Genomic DNA, 18579 nt, shown 5'->3' with positions numbered 1-18579 from the left:
CTTACAGACGAATCTGATAATCTCCAGAACGGGTCATGTAACGCACCCACTTGGTGGTTTGATAGGAAGACTTCTCGTACACCTTTAAGAAACGCACATGAAGACCAGAGGAGGTGAAGGAAGGAACAGCAAAGATCACATTGATTGGCGGCTTGATCCACACCTTCTCCTGAGTCATCTTCAGCATCTTCACTTCCGCTACGACTCAATCCTCACTCTCACACACATACCTGAGAAAGTGACTTCCATGCCTCCAGTCAGCTTACGCAGTACCCAGTCGATGGTCTGATCAGCCGAGTTGTAGGTGGCTGTACCCGAAGCCACCTTTGGCATCACATTGGCTGTGTTAGGTGGCACAGGGATCTTCAACTCCACATTCTGTGCAGCCACCTGCTTGCTGAAGTTCGCAATCAGCTTGATGTTGATCTTCAGAGTCGTTCCACTGATCTCCTCATACACTGGCAGGATTCGGAATGGCAGGTTGATATTCTCTGTCACACGATACTTCATCAACTCGAACTCACCATCAGGAGGAATGAAGGTGATCGTACGATCCTGGTCGAAGCGACCCAGACGCACACAACGGTGGAAGGAGCAATCATCAATCTCCACACCAGTTCCCTTTCCACGACGCACACCCTTTGCCTTCTTCTCATTCGAGATCAGCAGTTTATCGTTCAGACCGAATCGGCACTCAGGCATACCCGTCAGATACGACTTCATCACAATCTTACCAATCACCTCGCTACGCAGCACCGCACCCGTCTGGGAGATCAACAGATTCACACTCTCCAGTGTGTCGATGAAGATCTCGTTCTTACGGTACGTGATACCCTCACGACGCCAATCAATGGCTCCTGTGATCTGAGAAGTAATCGTGCTCTCATCCTCTGTCACTTCCTCTGTTGCCTTACCCAGACGAATCAGAGACTTCATCAGCGTAATATCACTGTTCTGGGGATATCCATAGTCCAGCACCTCTATCTATCAACTACACACACCAACTCTACCATCGAAAATCTCATATACCACAGAGAACTTGTCACGTAGATTATCCTAATCATTATCTCCATCCATTCCTATCCATACAGCCTTGTAATCAGCTCCAAAGTAACTCTTGAACATCTTCACCAAATGGAACAAGAAGTGGAAGATCAAACCTACTCCATCACCTCTCCACCATTCAATACTTACCAGGAGAAGCATTCTTCTTAGTTACCGCAACAATGTAGTGGTCAGAGTTACGAACATAAATGAACGTGGTTCTAATTGGAGGCTTGCTACCTGTATCCTTCTTTGCAATCACATTGGTACAGAAAGCATCAGCACTTTCTCTCGTTACATCTCCTCTATCTTATCAACAATATATTCTTAACATCCTACCGATAATAACGAGACACAATATTCTTTCCCTTGGCATCAATCAACAGCAGTGCGCTGATCATTTGTCAGATGTGTCTACATGAAAGATTAGATATTACGAAAAGAATTTCTAACAAGATCTCACAGTAGTTGCCTAGAAATGATGATTCTGCCTGAGTCCCTAATTGAAAAAAGGCTCTAAATCAAAACGGAAAACGGAATTTACCCCAAGAATTCAGTATTGAGTGTATCTATTATCTCTTTTCTATGTCTACTGTGTTGCAATAATAAGTCTTTACTACATAACATATTCCAACCCATAGATGATTCCATCAGAACAGAACACAGGGTCCAATCACAAACAATAATGAAACTAGAGAAGAAAGGATGTATCTTCCCATAATTGAGAAGTAAAAGCATTTCATCTGTAAACTAAATGGTACCTTATATTCTTCTTCTGATAATGTATCTTAGGCCAATCAGGCGAGTAAGAAACGTGAGAGAGGAAATACGACATTCATCTTCTATCTTCGTGTCTTCCTTGTTGCTATTAATGTTGATATGAAATCACATCATTATTTCATAGGCATGGTTCTTTGTGTATAATCTTTTGTTTTTGAAGGGAAAGTACTTCTCGTGGAGTACAGCCATTCTCTATATTATCCATGCGTTGCTGCAGGGATTGTCCTACTTCTGGATTATGCAGAACATGGAAACAATGTTGTTCTCAGATGCAATCACAGGGTTTGGATTCATTGCTCTGTTTCATGATTAGATACGGAGGTGATATATTTATTTTATCTTTGATTGTTTCTCTCTTCCTTCCATTCTCTAGAAAGTGGATGTGGGTTTATATCATCGTAATTATTGTCCCGTTGATTTATTTGTAGATTCCTCTCTATCTTGGGTATTTGGGTATTCGTAAACTACTCGATTGGGTGTTCACTCCTGATGTAACTCCAGAGGTAATGTTGTAATAGACTGTTGATACTTAGGAGATCGAGGAGAACAAGAGTAGACGTCAGAAAAAGAGAGAAGAGCGCAGTTTAAAGCATCCAAAAAATCAATAATCCAAATGTATTAACAGACATGTTTGCTGACAACACAAGGACTCGGTTCTTTGATAACAATGATTGCATTAATGAATCTAACTTTTATATAGAGTTGTTGTCTTACAAGAAGCACGTTTGCCCGAGTGGTCTAAGGGGGTAGACTCAAGTTCTACTGTACAGGAGTACTCGTGGGTTCAAATCCCACAGCGTGCATTTTTCTTTTCTTATTCTCTTATGACTACTTGAGAATGAATGGAGAATATGAATCAATAAACGTTGTCAAACAAACACAGATACATTCGTTTAACCCGATTCCATGTCTTTTCAACAAGCAAACGATTCTCTTCCTATTGATAATCACTTCACACATTATTTACGGAATAACTAGAGCCCAGCAAACTATCAACAATAACATTTGAACTAATGGTAGCAAATACTGAAGGCGATGAATGCATTAGATGCATGCACACGTCTTGAATCTTTGTACTTCGACTTTTGAAATCTTGGTCCCACATAGACTTCAATCGCTCCATCGTCTACTCTGAATTGTCCATTCATCTCTTACTTCTGTAAACGAACTAGGCGAATCCTTCGAAATCATATCAGAAAGTCCAAAAAGAACCAGATGCTTTTCTATGATGATATAACAACCACATCAATACGTAGAGAGATTGGTATATATCGTGCTACATACTGCCGAGGAGAAAAGGTGATAGTATTTCCATTGTAAGAAAACAACGGTGAGTGTTGATACCACTTGCTAATGTATTGTTCAATAGTCAACTCAGTTCTATCTGTGAGCATGGAAACCAGTATGAACGTGTGAATTCCAAAGTACTGAAGGTAGATAGGAAGATGATGAATTGGTATGGACGCTTTTAGATTCCTCATACAACAAAGTGCATCGGTCTTATAGTTAACCATCACAAATACAAATACAATTTGATTATAACTGGAATTCTCTACTGGTTTGGTAGGTGAAGGAGATATTGTGAGTTCAATAACAAAATTAGCTGGCCCTACTTATTATACACTTACATAAATCAAACGATCCCGTTTTGGAAATGATCTTAAATAGTACATACTCATAGCAGGGTTTAATGAACTGTTTTCCGTTTGATTCAATTTACTATCTTCACTGTCATTCAATTTAGCCTCTTTAGAAGAATCTACATCCATTACCTCGTTGAAGAATTGTCACATCTTTTATAATTCTGGACATTGGGTCTAGAATTCGGAGAAGGTTTCTATTTATTCAACAGTCATATCACCCCTACAACCAGTGTTTCCTGTCTTTCAATGGAAAAACATCGATAAACAATCTTGGAAGCAGGGCTAAAGAACTCTGGTTGCAATCCGCCATGGAGCTGCTGCAAACAATAGAAAGCCCTTTTCCCTACAGATCAGACAACAAAGATAATAAAACGAAAAGCAAACATCATTCACAACAAACAATCATTAAACAATAGCTGACTCTGGTTTAGAAACTGGAGAGTACACATTCACAATGGACTCTGAAGTATCTGAAAAGAAACGACTCCAAGTATACGGCGCTCCCTTGTTCTTGAGATCATTGACAATTCGCCTAGAATTCGAAACAAATGGGTGGAAGAGCTTCATAATAAAGACAGAAGAGAGAGATCCAATTACCATACCACCAATCACATCTTCAGGACGATGACGATAGTCAAACTACAGATGAATGCAACTACAGATAACCACAATTCGACTACCAAGAATAAAACCGACCCAGGCAATAAAAGGGATGGACAGAAATCCCTTTAACAATCGGACCTGATACTGCTTTAATGAGAATGTCGTGTCAATAAACCTGTAAAGAAATTGTAATACGGTCAATAAACCATTCACAGAAGTAGCAGAATGACCTGAAGGAAACGATCGAAAGGCATTGTAAATGCTTTCCTTCTACGTGTTATCGTTATCATCAGTGTTCTACAGTTCCACGACATTTTCTTACATCTCCCATGACACCAAAGTTCCCAAAGGTAACTCGTATATCTCCCGAAGGAAGAATTGATGTGGTATTTTCATACTGACAGAGTTGAAAGAAACAAGGTCGAGGTCGACCTATGAAATTCTTAAGGAGCACAACCACAATTTCATCAAAGGCATATGATCGAACTGAAACAAATACTAGATCGTGAATCCACTACAGTTTCACTAAACACACCAAATCCTCACCACAGGAGCATCCTTTGGATTACAAATAACTATAAATAGGGAACATATAATTACAGGAATAACGAAACATGAAATGATGACATATTTGTATCTAATCCATAATTCAACAAAAGTGACACTCTATACGGAACAGTATCATGAACAGAATAGGAGAGTGCAATATCACCCTCAAAGAATTCAGTGAACTTGGGAGGGATGGTTTCAATGTAATATGTTGCTACTATCATAAACATCGAAAGAGTCCATCCAAAGACTAGCTGCTTCGGCATTCTGAATTTCATTCTGTGAAAGGACTGTTTCAGTATTCCTTATTTGAGATCTTACAATGCAGTGAATATGAAGAAGAAATTACAGATTGTGTGATTATGGAACGATGACATTCGCTCATAACAATTGTGTGTGATCTGATTGGCGCACCAATAATAAGTCATTAACATGTCAATGATATCATTCGTTATTATATCTGATATTATTAGCTCTATATGTCTGTAAACCATCAAAGTTGCTCCCTCTACATATGTAGTAGTTGTGGAGGCACTTTTCAGTTGAGTTTCTTCTTTGACCCAATTGTGAATCAATTTTCTCCAATTTGCGGAAATTGTAGGTACCTGAATGCAACCCGTTATTGTTTTCACTTAATTCATGATCTATAGGTTCTGAATCTAGCAGTGGTTCCTTTTCTCCAGAACTTTCTCTGAAAAGAAGCAACAGTTCTTTTGAGTCCTTGGATAGTCTTGCTCAGTCCAAGTCGGCATCAGAATCGGGTCGACCTACTTTTGATTCTACTACCTCGTTCTGTTTATCAGAAGACTTTTCTCACTATCCAGATCCCCGAAGGGAATTGAAACGACCAAAAACACAATTGCCCCCCCAATCTGGATATCATTATGTTGTCCCCCGTTCTTATTGGATTTGTAATACAACGAAACTAAGCAAACAGAAACTCCGTGAAGTTTATCATGCGTCTCTTGTTTATCACCGCGGCGAAGGCGAACTCAGGGAACATATTCTTTCCGCTAAAGAGTAACGTGTCGACGTTTCATTTCTATATGTTTGCTTCGCTTATTGTTTGTAACGCAAAATATAGGACTACAATACACATACCAACATTCCCATCACTTGCAGTTACTCATCGTCTCTAGCATCCTCTTCAATTCCTGTGACATCGGCATCCTCATCCAATGGGTTCTCTTCATCCGATTCCTCTTCCCCCAAAGTCTTTACAAAGTCACGAGCTTTCTGAGCAGCTTTTCTTGCTGTACGCACACCAGTGAGATCCTCATCCAGAATATACTCTCTTGCCTTCTCAGCCTTCTTTTCACGGGTTTCCTCCTTAGCCAATTCAATCTACACTCAAACACGCTACACAAACATACTTCATTCGGAGAAGGATATTCACCTTCCCATTCACGCCCACACTCATGAAGACGGTTGATTAGCTCTTCCTCTCGATCCTTGACATTGGCAATGTTGTTCAGATTACGGAAGCAACGAGGACTACACATTAATGTACTTTATTTCTAAAACCCAAGTCGCAATGCGGATGTATATTGACGAAGTGCCTTCATTCCAGCAGGTTCGTTGGCAGTTACATTGCGTCTTCGAATGGGCTTCTTTTGGATCATGACCTTTCTCTTCTTCGGGTGTCCGAACTCCTCATCATCGTCGCTTTCTGAATCCATTGATCTTCTGCCTCTCTTTTTTGTCTTCTATAATTAATTCACCTTCACAATCATGCTACAGGTTCTTCATCTGACGTCCACTCTTCATCATCATCATTTAGCATCTCTTCTTCCTCCTCTTCCTCTTCCTCCTCTTCCTCTTCCTCCTGGTCATTTCCAGCATCCTCGGGATTCTAGATCCTCGGATACCTAACACTACAATCCTACCTCCTCAGTCTGTTTCTCTGTTGTCTCTTCCGTTCCTTTCACCTCCGGCTCCTTCATGGGAACACCTTCAGAAGTAACTACTTCAGGAGTGGAAGTGGGAACAGCCACAGCGCTAGGCTCTCTATTACATCCCTTACCAATTCCACACTGTACACAGGTGCAGGAGTCTCAGTAACAGAGGAAGAGGCTACCTCCATTTGGTTCACCGATGAATTACTCTCCATTTTGTTATATCCGATTCTGAAACTAAAGTATAACTCTTTAATGCACGAATCTTTACAAGTTAGCACAAAATGTGTTGAGATAACGCTGTTTCAAATCAAAGGATTCGAAAAAACCGCGGTTCTACATGATTCGTGTAAGTCGTCATATCACTCAACAAACATAACAGTGTTTCATCCACAGTTTGAATTCTTTGATTAGCTCATTCTTTGGGTATGACAAAACACGAATACTGAAACTGCCATTAATGTCTATCATCATCTCCATTGTGAATACAGATATACGGTTCCTCCGACGCTTTGGAACATGAAACGTAATCGGGTCCGACCTTTTCATCTCAGTTACGACTTGAGACTTTGTACTATCTCCCTCATAGATATATGTAGTCACAACTTCTTGTTGAGGTGATTTGGTAGAAAACTGCATCCGATAAGGATGATCTAGAGGAAGAGGTGTACCTTTTGGAATCAGAACGGCGAAGTGGTCTTTGCTACATCGAAATCCATAGTCATAGACTGTAACTTCATTAACTTCAGTTACATCAGCACCTCTGGCAAGTTCAGCACAACCAAGTGCACAAATAACCTTTGGATTGGGTACATCAACGACTCGTTCACCAAATACCGTTTTCAAGGACTCATGAACATAGGCAAGACTACTGGATCCTCCAACAGGAAGCACAATATCAACTCTATTCAGTGCTTCAGAGATATCGATACCAGGAAAGGCGAGAAGAAGGGTTGCTTTCGTAATACTGAGAGTCTCATCGACCTTTGATTTCACAATTGATTTGATGTTATCTCTAGTGATCGAGATCGAGTCATATACAACTGTATCATCATCTTCGGAATCATCAGAATCATCATCAATGATATCATCGAGACTTATTTCACCACCATCACTTTCTTTGATCAATTTAACATTGTTGAGAAATCTGTGATAGAAACGTGTTTGATCCAGTGATTTAAACTTTACCTCTTTGTATTTTGCTTTAAACTTTTTTATGATCAGAGAAGCTAGTAGGTGATCAAAGTTGTCTCCTCCAATATTGAAGTCTCCACTAGTAGCGAGAATAGTTAAACTGTTTCCATCCCGAACCTTCACCACATTCACAGCAAATGTTCCACCGAAATCATACACCAATATAGTCTTCTCACTCAATATATTATGATCCTTAATATAGGAAAGAGCAGAAGCGGTTGGTTCACTCAGAATCCGCACTTCTTCCAACCCAGCTTCCTTTACTGCATCAACAAGAATACTCCGTTGTTTCGTATTGAAACATGCAGGAACTGAAACTACTACCTTGGTTATCTTCTGACCTATTCTCTTTTGCGCTTCTTGTCTAATAAAAATAAATAGTTCTTTCACAATTGTAGAAATTGAATATTGATACGTATTTCCATCACCAGTTGTGACTGACACAGACACTTCCTTCTCCCCATCAACAAGTTTCACACCAAACTTATCTATACTGAGTTTGTTTATTCGTAAATCATTCAGATTTCTCCCAATCAACAACTTCATATACGATAAAACACTATTACTATATACGCAATATGCATTATTTCCAAAAATGAGACTCTTTCCAACCCCTACAACAGTTTTCAAACATTTCGAACCAGATTCAAAATCAAGTGATGTAGGAACCCCATTTCTTGAATAAACAACAACAGTATTCACCGTTCCAAAATCAACACCCAGATAAGAATCCATTGATAAAAAAAGCCTCAAGGGAGGATCGAACTCCCGACCTTTCGCTTACTAAGCGAGTGCTCTACCGACTGAGCTATTGAGGCATCTGTTTGCTTCCTTTCCATATACTATATAAGATATTAAAAGAGAGATTCATGGCTATTTCCTTATAGTATGCAAAAGAAGGAAGCAGGAATCACAAAAACGGATATCGTGGTTATCGTTCTTATTAGTATTACGATCCGTTATCTCATCTCCTTGAACAGCTTTTCCGGTAGGATACTGCATCTTAATTCATATTAGGACATGCAAAACCACCAATGTTTGGAGATATGGAAGCACAACGGCATTGGATGGAGATTACTGTTCATTTGCCCCGATATGATTGGTTGGAGCTGTTCTTGTTATTCATCCTAGGTATCGGAATACTCAGGATAATGATCTTCAGTATTGGGGTTTAGATTATCCTCCATTGACTGCCTTTCATGAGTATCTGATGGGTTCGATTGTGGATCATTTCTTCCCTTCGATAGTGGCATTGCACTCAAGTCGAGGAATTGAGACTGATCAATCTATTGTAAGCATTCTTCATGAGTTGAATGTGTAGCTTCTTATGCGATTATCTGTTATTCTTTCTGATCTTATTGTTTTCATTCCTTCATGCATTCTTTTCGTCACACTCCTCCTTAAAAACCATTCAAGAGAATCGCAAATCCAAGTTCATATCATTCAAGACTTGTTTATGTAGATTCTCCTGAGTCTTCTTCTTTCCCCTTCTTTGCTTCTGATTGATCATGCTCATTTTCAATACAATTCTGTCTGCCTTGGATTTGTGATTCTTGCTATTACTGCCGTTCAACTCGATTGGGATTGTCTAGGATCGTTCTTCTTTGTTATGGCCATTGGATATAAACAAATCGCCCTTTATTATTCTCTCGTCTTCTTCATCTGGCTTCTTCGAAAATGTATTCAGCAACACGTTTCTTCTTTTTCTATTTCTCATATTCAGAGTTTTATCCATCTTATTAAGATTGGTGTTACTGTAATTGTATCCTTCTCTCTCCTCTTTCTTCCTTTCTGCATTTATCTTCCTTCTAATCTCACTCCTCTTCAATCATTACAAGCTGTAATCACGCGTATGTTTCCTTGGAATCGTTGGCTCTTTGAGGACAAAGTGGCTTCCTTCTGGTGTACTCTCAATAACGTGGTCAAACTCAATTCACACTTCTCGTTCAATCAAATGAAAAACCTCTGTCTCATCGGAACAATCATTTCGATTATCCCTTCGCTCTACATGCTTACTAAGCATGCTGATCTGGAATGTGTTTTGTATTGTCTGTTCGAATGCTCAATTGGCTTCTTTTTGTTTTCTTATCATGGTAGGTTTCTCTATTGCTTTCAAATATAGTTCATGAAAAGACGATTCTCTTTCCTCTCATCCCATTATTGCTTCTTGTCGACAATGATCAGAATCGTTCAATCAAGTCTTTCTTTGAGCTTGCTGCTTCGTTCTCAATGATCCCACTGTACATCAAAGATGGAACACTTCTACCTGCAGTAGCATATACAATCATTTTCTATTTCTGTCTCAGCACCAAATCCATCATTCCTTTCACATCTCACAAATCTTTTGATTCTTTCCTATCCTTTATAGTTCACATTGGGATAGCTGGACTATCAGTTTTTTATCTAGTCCCACCTCCTTCGCGCTATCCTGATCTACATAGTGTTCTCGTTTCTTCGTTTTCTTTTGGAATCTTTTCATTGTTCTATTTGATGATTCTCAGGATACAGTATCAGGCAACATATGAGGATCTGCGGAAATCGTGTTGATTTTAGTCATTTGTTGTTTTCTTTCATAACACTCGAGTTCCATTATGTATGCTCTCCGACGTGCTTCAGGTCTCGTTTTTCTATGTATGAGAATGAATCGGACCATTATCGATAGCTAAACGTTTCTTTACAGATGCTCCCGTTGTAAAGATTGTTAGTGAGCAGGCTAGTAAAACAGTAGCTCTTGCAGAACCTAAAGCTGTGAAAGTTACAGAAACTGCCAAACCGGTAGAACCTAATCCCAAGGTCGAGAAAGAAACTCCGAAAAAGAAGAAGAGCTCATTTAGACCATTTTTATATGGTTGTGTATTCACTGTGATTGCTGGATACTTCTTTGTATATCAACAGATTTGGAAGAGTGCACATCAAATGGAACAAGCATTGGCCGATGTTAGTGTTGATATTTCTGATAGTGTGGAAAACCTCGATCAGAGGGTTAAGAGATTGGAGGCGGAGATTAATCAGCATTAAGTATTTACATTGTTTTCACAAACACATCCACTAGTGGAAGATACTTTTCAGCTTAGATTTCTTCTTTCCAGAAGATTTAGACACCCCGGTTGATTCCTACAGATTACATTATTCCTCAAAATCCACATCTTTCAATGACAGACAGTTATTCAACTGATGAACCATAATCACATTCTCTGATGTCAAACTATATACTGCGGTATCAGTTTGGTCAAATACAATTTGTCGAGCTATCTTCCCAGTAGGAATACAAGTCCTCACTTCATTGCAAATCGTATCCACCAGCCAATAGATACCCTCACAATCACCTATCGTTTCAATTATTGAGTTTCCCTACCTAACACGAGAACATCTTTTGCTTGATTCACAGCACCACATACACTACAAATAATCCTTCCTTCTTTATCTTACCAAGTGTGTTGGATTTCACATGTACTGATCTCCACACCACAGAAATCATACTTCACCAGTCGACTTGTTGTCTCCATGTTCTGAAGAACGAATATACCATAACGAGTGATGAAACAGTCGACAATGTGTGAGATTGGGATAGTTCCTCTCAATTGAAGAGTAGAAGAGAGAATCAGAAGTCGATTCTTCCTCTCTTCTTCCGTAGTTTGGCACATCAAGACACAATCCATATCTTTCATCACATGAATACAAGAATAACAGACAGGAGAAGGAAGAATTGAAGATGAGCTGGGACATAGGTGAAGAATCAGTCGAATCGAAGTGTCTTCTGGGTAATACTCCAAGTAGTATGTATGAAGAATTCCATTACTATGAATCATTTTCATTTCTTGTATCTACCTGCTTTGAACCACAAGAAGAGTATCATCTGAACTCACAGCTACAACCTCCGAAAAGGTGAAGAGACGCACACGCAAATACGATCGAATGATCGAGGAATCAGGAGACTGAGTAGTATTCGTCACCACCAACAGAAGAAGGCTTCCTGGAGTGTGATCACGAACGAACAGAATTGGAAACTACGAATCAGAACTTAGGAGGACTCATACAGATGGATGCATGTACAGGAATTCGTAGTGATTCATAGTAATCAAAGATAGTGGATACAAACCAGACTGACCAGGGCGTTGTAAATCCATCAATACTAACTCGTTTGACTTCGTAAGCACAGCAATATTCGAACCCCTATTTGTGATCCATTCACATTAATCAAACCAAACACTCATTTGAGTCACGATCAAAGATTCAGAATTCAGGAGAATCTGACCTGGAGGTGGTACCCGCGGGAAATAACGTATTCCCATAACATCCAAACGTAGTACTATGGGACCAGGTTTCTGAGTCAATGTAACACGAGGAATCGAGTCAAGATCGCGATTCACATCACCACAAGTGTATGCAGAACGAGTGGAGGTGGATGTGAAGGAGAATCCTTGCATAAAAGGAATATCCAGAATGTGAATTCTCCAATATCGAGTAACCACAGGTTCTGTTGTAAGAAGGGTTTGAATTCCTTCATTGGTACGCATCGACATTTCTGCGGTTATAGGCCATGTTCGCCAAGTCTCGTCTTTTGTAAAGACTTCTAACTTGAAGCAATTCTGTTTGTAATTGAATGAGAGAGCTTGGGATGCATCCAATACAATCTTCACTAATCTTAGTTCAGTGTATTCATTACAGTCCACAGTTATACACCAAGGATAGGAAGACTCAACTGGCCATGAGATTGAAGCAAGATGAGATGATGGGAATTGATCTTGGCTACTAGAACCAAGGACATAACGAAGGTTCCCATAACAAGCCTTCATAACTTCAGCATCATAGTCACTGATAGCATGAATACGACAGTACTTTCCTATCCAGGCTGGTTGGTTTTGTTCATAGATACTTGATGGATTACTCAATAGAAGCATTTCACGGAGATTACGTCGCATTTGAAGATTTGGACGTTTCTTAAGATGAGCAGAATGGAAAACAGGATGAGGACACTGGCCAAAGTGAGAAGCTTGAATGACAACAGCATCTCGTGTACGTTTATCATCGATTTCTGTTAGATCAATGTTATCTGGATACGTGAGTGGATAATAAACATTATAAGCCTTCACAGCTTCCATTCCAGTCTGTTTATATCCAAATACAAGATCAATCCAGTTATGAAGAAGAGATGTTGTATAAGCATTCTCTAATGCCTGTTTATTCAATGATATGAACTGGGAAGGGGTAAGAGATGATGATCCCATGCTTGGTAATGTGACATCTGATACTTCCTTCATATCTTGTTTGATTCCAAAGGACTGATGATTCGTATTCCGTAAGAAAGATTCGTCATAGTACCATTCAGGTAATACCTCCTTCACTTCAGGTAAGGACTCCAAACAACTCTTCACAGCAATCAGTACACTATGAAAGAGTCGATCTGGATGATCGAAATGACCATCCTGAAGACAGACATGAAGCTGAGTAAAAGGTTCTTTACGAAGAAGGAAATAAAGAACCACACCTAATGGAGTACTGTAATGGGAGCCATAGAAATAAGGTTCAGACAAGGCATCTGAAGAGGATTTGGTTTCATACATCATTTCATAGTGATTAATGTAATGAGCAAGACGTTGCGGATTCTGGGCTCCCATTGGTAATGTAAGATCTCGTAACAGACGTGTATCACTTAGAATAATCATTCTCTTCATTCCCTACTTAGTATCCATATCTTCAAGCGGATAAGCAAGAAGTACCCACGGGAATATTGGATACTGGGTGATATCCTGAAGAGATCTTCCCGAGATACGGTTTATTTGCATCAGATACTCAAAGTTAGAGAGATCTCCTTCACACCATTGCTTCGTAATATTCAGACGTTTCATCACATCTTCAGATGATTCATTGAGTTTCTGAATCACAGTAGGATGAGAGAGATTGGAAGCAATTTGAGAATATATAGCATCCCGATCTCTCTATTGATAACAACACAAAATGAGTCCAACCTGACTCCTGAAGAATAAGAATAATGAATCTGTGAATCCATTGAAACGATAGAATAACTCCAATGCACTCTGTTGACAATGATAAGCACGCTTATATAACTCCATGCCTTGATGGAGATCAATGATAGTAACAGAAGGATGAGGAATAACAGGTACATGAGTAGGAATCACACGAGTATCTAGTTCATAATCAATACAAATTCATACCATCAGGAGGAGTAGTAGTTAATCGATGAAGTATCAGATAATGACCTTGAAAACTCACCTTGTTCCATGACAAATCATATGTCGATACACGAAGAGCCTGATGATTAATACTCTTCAAACCATCCTTCTTTCCACTATCTCTATCATTCATCAATCCCTCTGATAGATACTTGGTTCCTTTGGTCAGTCGACGAAGTGCTGACAATAGGCCTGAAGTGGATTCTTCCTTCTCATCAATTCCTGGAGTTACACTCTCAGATTCAGGTGATGACTCTACATCTGCAACCCGAGATTTGCAAGAAACTTCAGAAGCAGCTCGATAGACTTCAGTAGGAGGTAATACACGCATTGTCTTATGACGAACACCATCTCCCGAGATATGAGGATCCATCACCGTATAGGTGCAGTTAGTCAAATAGTGTTCACATGTATGAAGTTCCTGTTCCAGGTACTGATCTGCTAAACCACTCCACAGACTCAAACGAGAGTTGAAGAAGGATGATGTTTGTTCTTCTTGATGGATCCATCGTTCTTTGTGGCGAGTCAGCACTTCTTCATTATAGTCTTCCAACTTATCCACCATATCTTGATATTTTTTGGAATTCCCAAATTCATCATGATTTGTATTAATTGTTAAATGCTGATAGCTAGCCTTATAGAGATGGAACTGACCAAAAAGAAGAACAGATCGTTCCTTCAGAATGGATTGAATCAATTCGAATACTTGACATATCACAGGTTCCTTGATTTGATTGAGAATCGTTGTAACTTCTATTGACTGAATACTCACACTCTACATCTCATATGGAACAAAGAATCAAACAGAAGAGAATGAGATATACTGAGGAATAGTTCCTTGCTGTGTGATTGAATTGAGAACGAATAAAAGCTCTCTCTTCAATAGGTCGACTATGTCTGACACATCACTCGTATCTTCAAGTAACGAGAAACATTCACGAAGTCCAATCAAATACGAATAAGCCAAGTAAGAGTACTGAGAACTTGAGTCAATGGTAGTAGTCAGAATAGAATGAATTGTAGAGAGAAGTATGGATAGTGATTCTTGATTATCATGAAGATGATTCTTGTACTGACTGATTTCGTAATATAGCTTGCGAAGAAGAATGACCATTCCATAGTCACAGAATTGGGAATCATAATGAGAGGAGTGATTCTGTTGAATCAGATGTTGAATCAGAGGTATCACTGAACTCATCACGTTCACATTCTCTATCAGATTCTCTGTAAATAGAACTGTCTTGTGATCATCATACATTGATAGAGCTGTGGCTTCAGTAATATTCTCAGAACAACCCAACATGGAAACCACACTATCTCGAAGAGATTTCATTTGTTCAGAAGTATTCTGTTCATTTAATAATACTCCATCATTGCTGCTATGAAGCTCAGGATAAGGAAGGGCCTCACGTTGGAACATTCCAAGGAGATATTGATGATACTGACTGAATTGCTTCTGATCCACAACACCCACTTCCTCTACAGCATCAAGTATCATTCGTAGATTTGTAAACTTGGTAGGGGACGGCTTGAATTGATGAGAAAAAATACGTTGAAGGATACCCATTAGCACAACTCCAAGAAGATGAGATCCTTCTGTTTCCGTTTCATTCAATACCACAAATGATACAAAATATGACAGATTATTAGAAAAGCTAGAAAACTCGATATCTTGGAAGAGAAGTTCACTAAGAATCTCTTCAATCAATCTCACAAGCACTAGTTCGTTTTGAGAACGCCGATACAACAAGACAAGTTCTTTCACAGATGACTGGAATGATAGTAGAAGATGAGTAGTATTCTCAGGAATCTCTTCTTCTGAATCCGAAGAATCATCCCACAATACAGTCGTATCTTCTGTTATCACTTCCTTCAAACTTACTAAAAACTGGTGGATTTGTGGAATGTCAAATCTAGTATCAATTCACAATCTCTGTTCATACGTATATCGCAAACACAACAGATAGTGAGGAAGACATTTGGGATGAAGAATCTTATCAAATGACAAGCCAGTCTGATCCACTTGTCCATTCCACAACCATGCTTCATACAAACTAGCCAGCTGTATAAACGTATTTCGAGAAGAAGGAGAGAGTGATTCGTAATTCATATCATCAAGACGACTCAAACAGGAATACCAAAAGTCATAGGAATAATAGCGATACTCAACCTCAGGCAGTGATGTCTTGCGATGTACAGAGAGAATCGAGAAGAGAACATAACTTGCAAAATAGATGCCCTCAATAGCTAGAGTATACTAGGGCTCATATGAAAGAACAGAGCTTACTGGATTGTCTCCTTCTTGAAGATTGGAATATCCAGTCTCCACTTGTTTAGAGAGAGATTCTTGATTTTGAATATGCTTGAGAAGATGGTGAATGAAACTCCCGATTCGATTGTCAGTACACTCATGACTCAACTTCTTCTTGGGAATACCTGAGGAGAATACTTTGAGACAAACACGTTGGAATGTCCTACGAATGAAAGAAAATACGAAGAGAAGACGAGGAGAGAAGGAGTGGATTGGAAGAGAAGACAGAAACCGTGAAGGATTCATAGAAAGTGGATTGAAGTTGAGGAGAGAAACCAGCCGTAAGTAAGTAATGTTCAAGAATCGATTCTACAGAAGAGAGATGAGAGATAGAGCCCTGAATGACACAGTCAAGATATTGCTAAAGTGAATGAGACGCACAAAAATTACTTGAAGAGAAACACTTGAACAAACCAAATCAATTGAATTGATTTGGTGAAGAAGTTGATCATGAAGATACACACACTGTTCATAGGAAGCCTTATGAAATAGACTTGGCTGTAACAGAACGTTTGATAAAAGTTTACGTATAATGATTTGATTTGTACTGTGATCCACTTGAAGAAGTGTATGAAGCTACAAGAGAAAGAAACTCACAACACTTACAAGCCCGAGAAGATGATCAATAATAGAAGTAAGACTTAATCCAGAAGGGAAATACTGCAGACAACCTGAGAGAACAGAAATGAAATCATTCTGATAGAGTGATATGAGAGCAGTAGTATCCAAACGGAGCATCAGAGAAATACAATCAATAATAAGAGTCAGGAGCTGATTACTAACTGAGGAACACTGATTAGAAAAACACTGTTGGAGGAGACATATCAAATCTCTCAGAAAACGCATTTGGAGATGGATGAAAGTGCTGAAAATGAGAAAATCATTACGACTATACGAGAATAGAGGATATGGAGGCCCCTGATAGACCAAAAAGCCTTCATCTGAGTAACGAATACATTGTATAGACTGACCACAATCTTCAGATCGAAGGATCTGATTAGCCAGATCCATACTACGCTGTTCATTCACATAGCAATACCAATAATGATCCTATTTCTCATATGTGTTTTAGAGAAGTACTTTAGGAGTAAAATCAATGCGATAATGAACAGAACACTTCTTAGCATTCCATTCAAACAAAGATGTCTCTGGAGGAATAAGAGAGTTCATTCCGTTGAAGGATGGTGGAAGACTTCCTGTTTGATAATAGACAGGTCCTAATAGATTTCTACTGATAACAGAAAACGAATAAACAAACAAAAGATTGAGGTATTCAGGTGATAAGGTACCTTTCAAAACAACAAGAGATGAAAGTAGAGTTAGAAAACGACCTTCTTCAACTTTCTCAATGAGATCTTTCAATGAGAGAGAATCCTTTGATTCTTTCTCCATACCATCACCAAGAGAGAGTTTACTATCACCAAATGGAATCTCAAAAGGCAAATTAACCTCAGCTTGGAGTGTAGAGTTGAGATAGACTAGAACAGTGGAAGGTGAGTTTAGTGTTATAGTAAGAAGACACGAGGACATCAACATGGAGTTATCTTGAAGAGGGAAGTGAATAGGAATCTTGGTGATCTGAGGAGAGCTATGAATAAAATATCAATTGATCGAAACACCTTGAATCATTCATTGTAAGAACAGTGATAGCATAGTCCTTAGTGGAAACAGTTGGAAAGTTAAGTTGAAACTGGAATTGTTGCATTCCACTCTGGAATGTAAAGAGATTGGCATGTTGAGAGGTTTGCAAATCAATATGTCTCAACGAATCAGGATTCAATACTGAAAGCCATATCTGGATGTGAGTTCTACAATTCAAAAGAGTTCATTCCTATACACTTCATTAGGATCACGAGAGAATGTAGGTAAAGTCATGGTGGCGTTTTCTCCCTTCTCATCTTCATGTAGGCCATACAAAGCGAGTCCTCCTTGGATGATCGGTAAGGATGGTGACATAGAAAACCCTGCAGTCAAGATTTCCTTGATCACAGAATACAATTCAACAAGGAATTCTAATGTAAAACCCACTCCAAAGCACTACCATCCACTTCCTTGTATGTAAAGAATATGTCATGCATGCATTGTATATTACTGATCGATTCACTTGCATGGAGCAACAAATCATGGAAGTGTTGCTGTGTTTCATCAGTAAGATGATTCCAATTATCTTTAAACCATCTCAATAATATTTCCAAACTTAAATCTTCAGAATTATTCTAGATCTCGAAAAACCTACGCTTGTTTTCGTACAGTTCAATTTTTGAAGCTGCTTCTGTGTCCATTAGCTGTATTGGCTGCTGTTCTGCAGGTTCCTTAGCAGAGTTCATTACGATTACTCCAAGAACACAAGATAGAATCAAATCATC

General features: G+C 39.1%; 8 protein-coding genes across 8 annotated transcripts; 3 read left to right on the top strand and 5 right to left on the bottom strand.

Moving 5' to 3' along the window:
• Position 1: 1 nt before the first annotated feature.
• On the bottom strand, positions 2 to 1445 carry JH06_2825 (hypothetical protein; the record flags this gene model as incomplete). The annotated part of the gene is made up of 6 exons (XM_014672482.1): positions 2 to 198; positions 231 to 980; positions 1011 to 1056; positions 1090 to 1160; positions 1195 to 1349; positions 1384 to 1445. 6 exons carry the CDS (start codon positions 1443 to 1445, stop codon positions 2 to 4), a joined length of 1281 nt encoding a protein of 426 aa, XP_014527968.1.
• A 648-nt stretch (positions 1446 to 2093) lies between these two features.
• On the top strand, positions 2094 to 2432 carry JH06_2824 (hypothetical protein; the record flags this gene model as incomplete). Its single annotated transcript, XM_014672481.1, has 3 exons — positions 2094 to 2222; positions 2253 to 2327; positions 2358 to 2432. 3 exons carry the CDS (start codon positions 2094 to 2096, stop codon positions 2430 to 2432), a joined length of 279 nt encoding a protein of 92 aa, XP_014527967.1.
• A 1440-nt stretch (positions 2433 to 3872) lies between these two features.
• JH06_2823 (putative lipid phosphatase) lies at positions 3873 to 4885 on the bottom strand (the record flags this gene model as incomplete). The annotated part of the gene is made up of 5 exons (XM_014672480.1): positions 3873 to 4106; positions 4134 to 4340; positions 4372 to 4584; positions 4617 to 4707; positions 4743 to 4885. 5 exons carry the CDS (start codon positions 4883 to 4885, stop codon positions 3873 to 3875), a joined length of 888 nt encoding a protein of 295 aa, XP_014527966.1.
• An 856-nt stretch (positions 4886 to 5741) lies between these two features.
• On the bottom strand, positions 5742 to 6729 carry JH06_2822 (hypothetical protein; the record flags this gene model as incomplete). The annotated part of the gene is made up of 6 exons (XM_014672479.1): positions 5742 to 5963; positions 5993 to 6113; positions 6144 to 6325; positions 6358 to 6471; positions 6506 to 6626; positions 6659 to 6729. The coding sequence occupies 6 exons, from the start codon at positions 6727 to 6729 to the stop codon at positions 5742 to 5744; spliced, it is 831 nt and encodes a 276-aa protein (XP_014527965.1).
• Positions 6730 to 6880: 151 nt separating this feature from the next.
• On the bottom strand, positions 6881 to 8443 carry JH06_2821 (chaperone; the record flags this gene model as incomplete). The annotated part of the gene is made up of 1 exon (XM_014672478.1): positions 6881 to 8443. One exon carries the CDS (start codon positions 8441 to 8443, stop codon positions 6881 to 6883), a length of 1563 nt encoding a protein of 520 aa, XP_014527964.1.
• A 299-nt stretch (positions 8444 to 8742) lies between these two features.
• Positions 8743 to 10255, top strand: JH06_2820 (dolichyl pyrophosphate man9 c2 alpha-glucosyltransferase; the record flags this gene model as incomplete). Its single annotated transcript, XM_014672477.1, is given in 5 exon segments — positions 8743 to 8825; positions 8840 to 8999; positions 9030 to 9140; positions 9171 to 9801; positions 9831 to 10255. The coding sequence occupies 5 exon segments, from the start codon at positions 8743 to 8745 to the stop codon at positions 10253 to 10255; spliced, it is 1410 nt and encodes a 469-aa protein (XP_014527963.1).
• Positions 10256 to 10299: 44 nt separating this feature from the next.
• Positions 10300 to 10726, top strand: JH06_2819 (hypothetical protein; the record flags this gene model as incomplete). The annotated part of the gene is made up of 2 exons (XM_014672476.1): positions 10300 to 10324; positions 10371 to 10726. 2 exons carry the CDS (start codon positions 10300 to 10302, stop codon positions 10724 to 10726), a joined length of 381 nt encoding a protein of 126 aa, XP_014527962.1.
• A 320-nt stretch (positions 10727 to 11046) lies between these two features.
• JH06_2818 (hypothetical protein) lies at positions 11047 to 14467 on the bottom strand (the record flags this gene model as incomplete). Its single annotated transcript, XM_014672475.1, has 9 exons — positions 11047 to 11107; positions 11138 to 11506; positions 11537 to 11715; positions 11746 to 11881; positions 11912 to 13360; positions 13391 to 13647; positions 13678 to 13856; positions 13885 to 14024; positions 14055 to 14467. 9 exons carry the CDS (start codon positions 14465 to 14467, stop codon positions 11047 to 11049), a joined length of 3183 nt encoding a protein of 1060 aa, XP_014527961.1.
• Positions 14468 to 18579: the final 4112 nt, after the last annotated feature.

This window comes from Blastocystis sp. subtype 4, assembly GCF_000743755.1.
Source record: "Blastocystis sp. subtype 4 strain WR1 chromosome Unknown seqid_0089, whole genome shotgun sequence".
NCBI classification, from domain to species: Eukaryota; class Bigyra; order Opalinata; family Blastocystidae; genus Blastocystis; species Blastocystis sp. subtype 4.
This window is presented reverse-complemented; position numbering and strand designations above follow the sequence as displayed.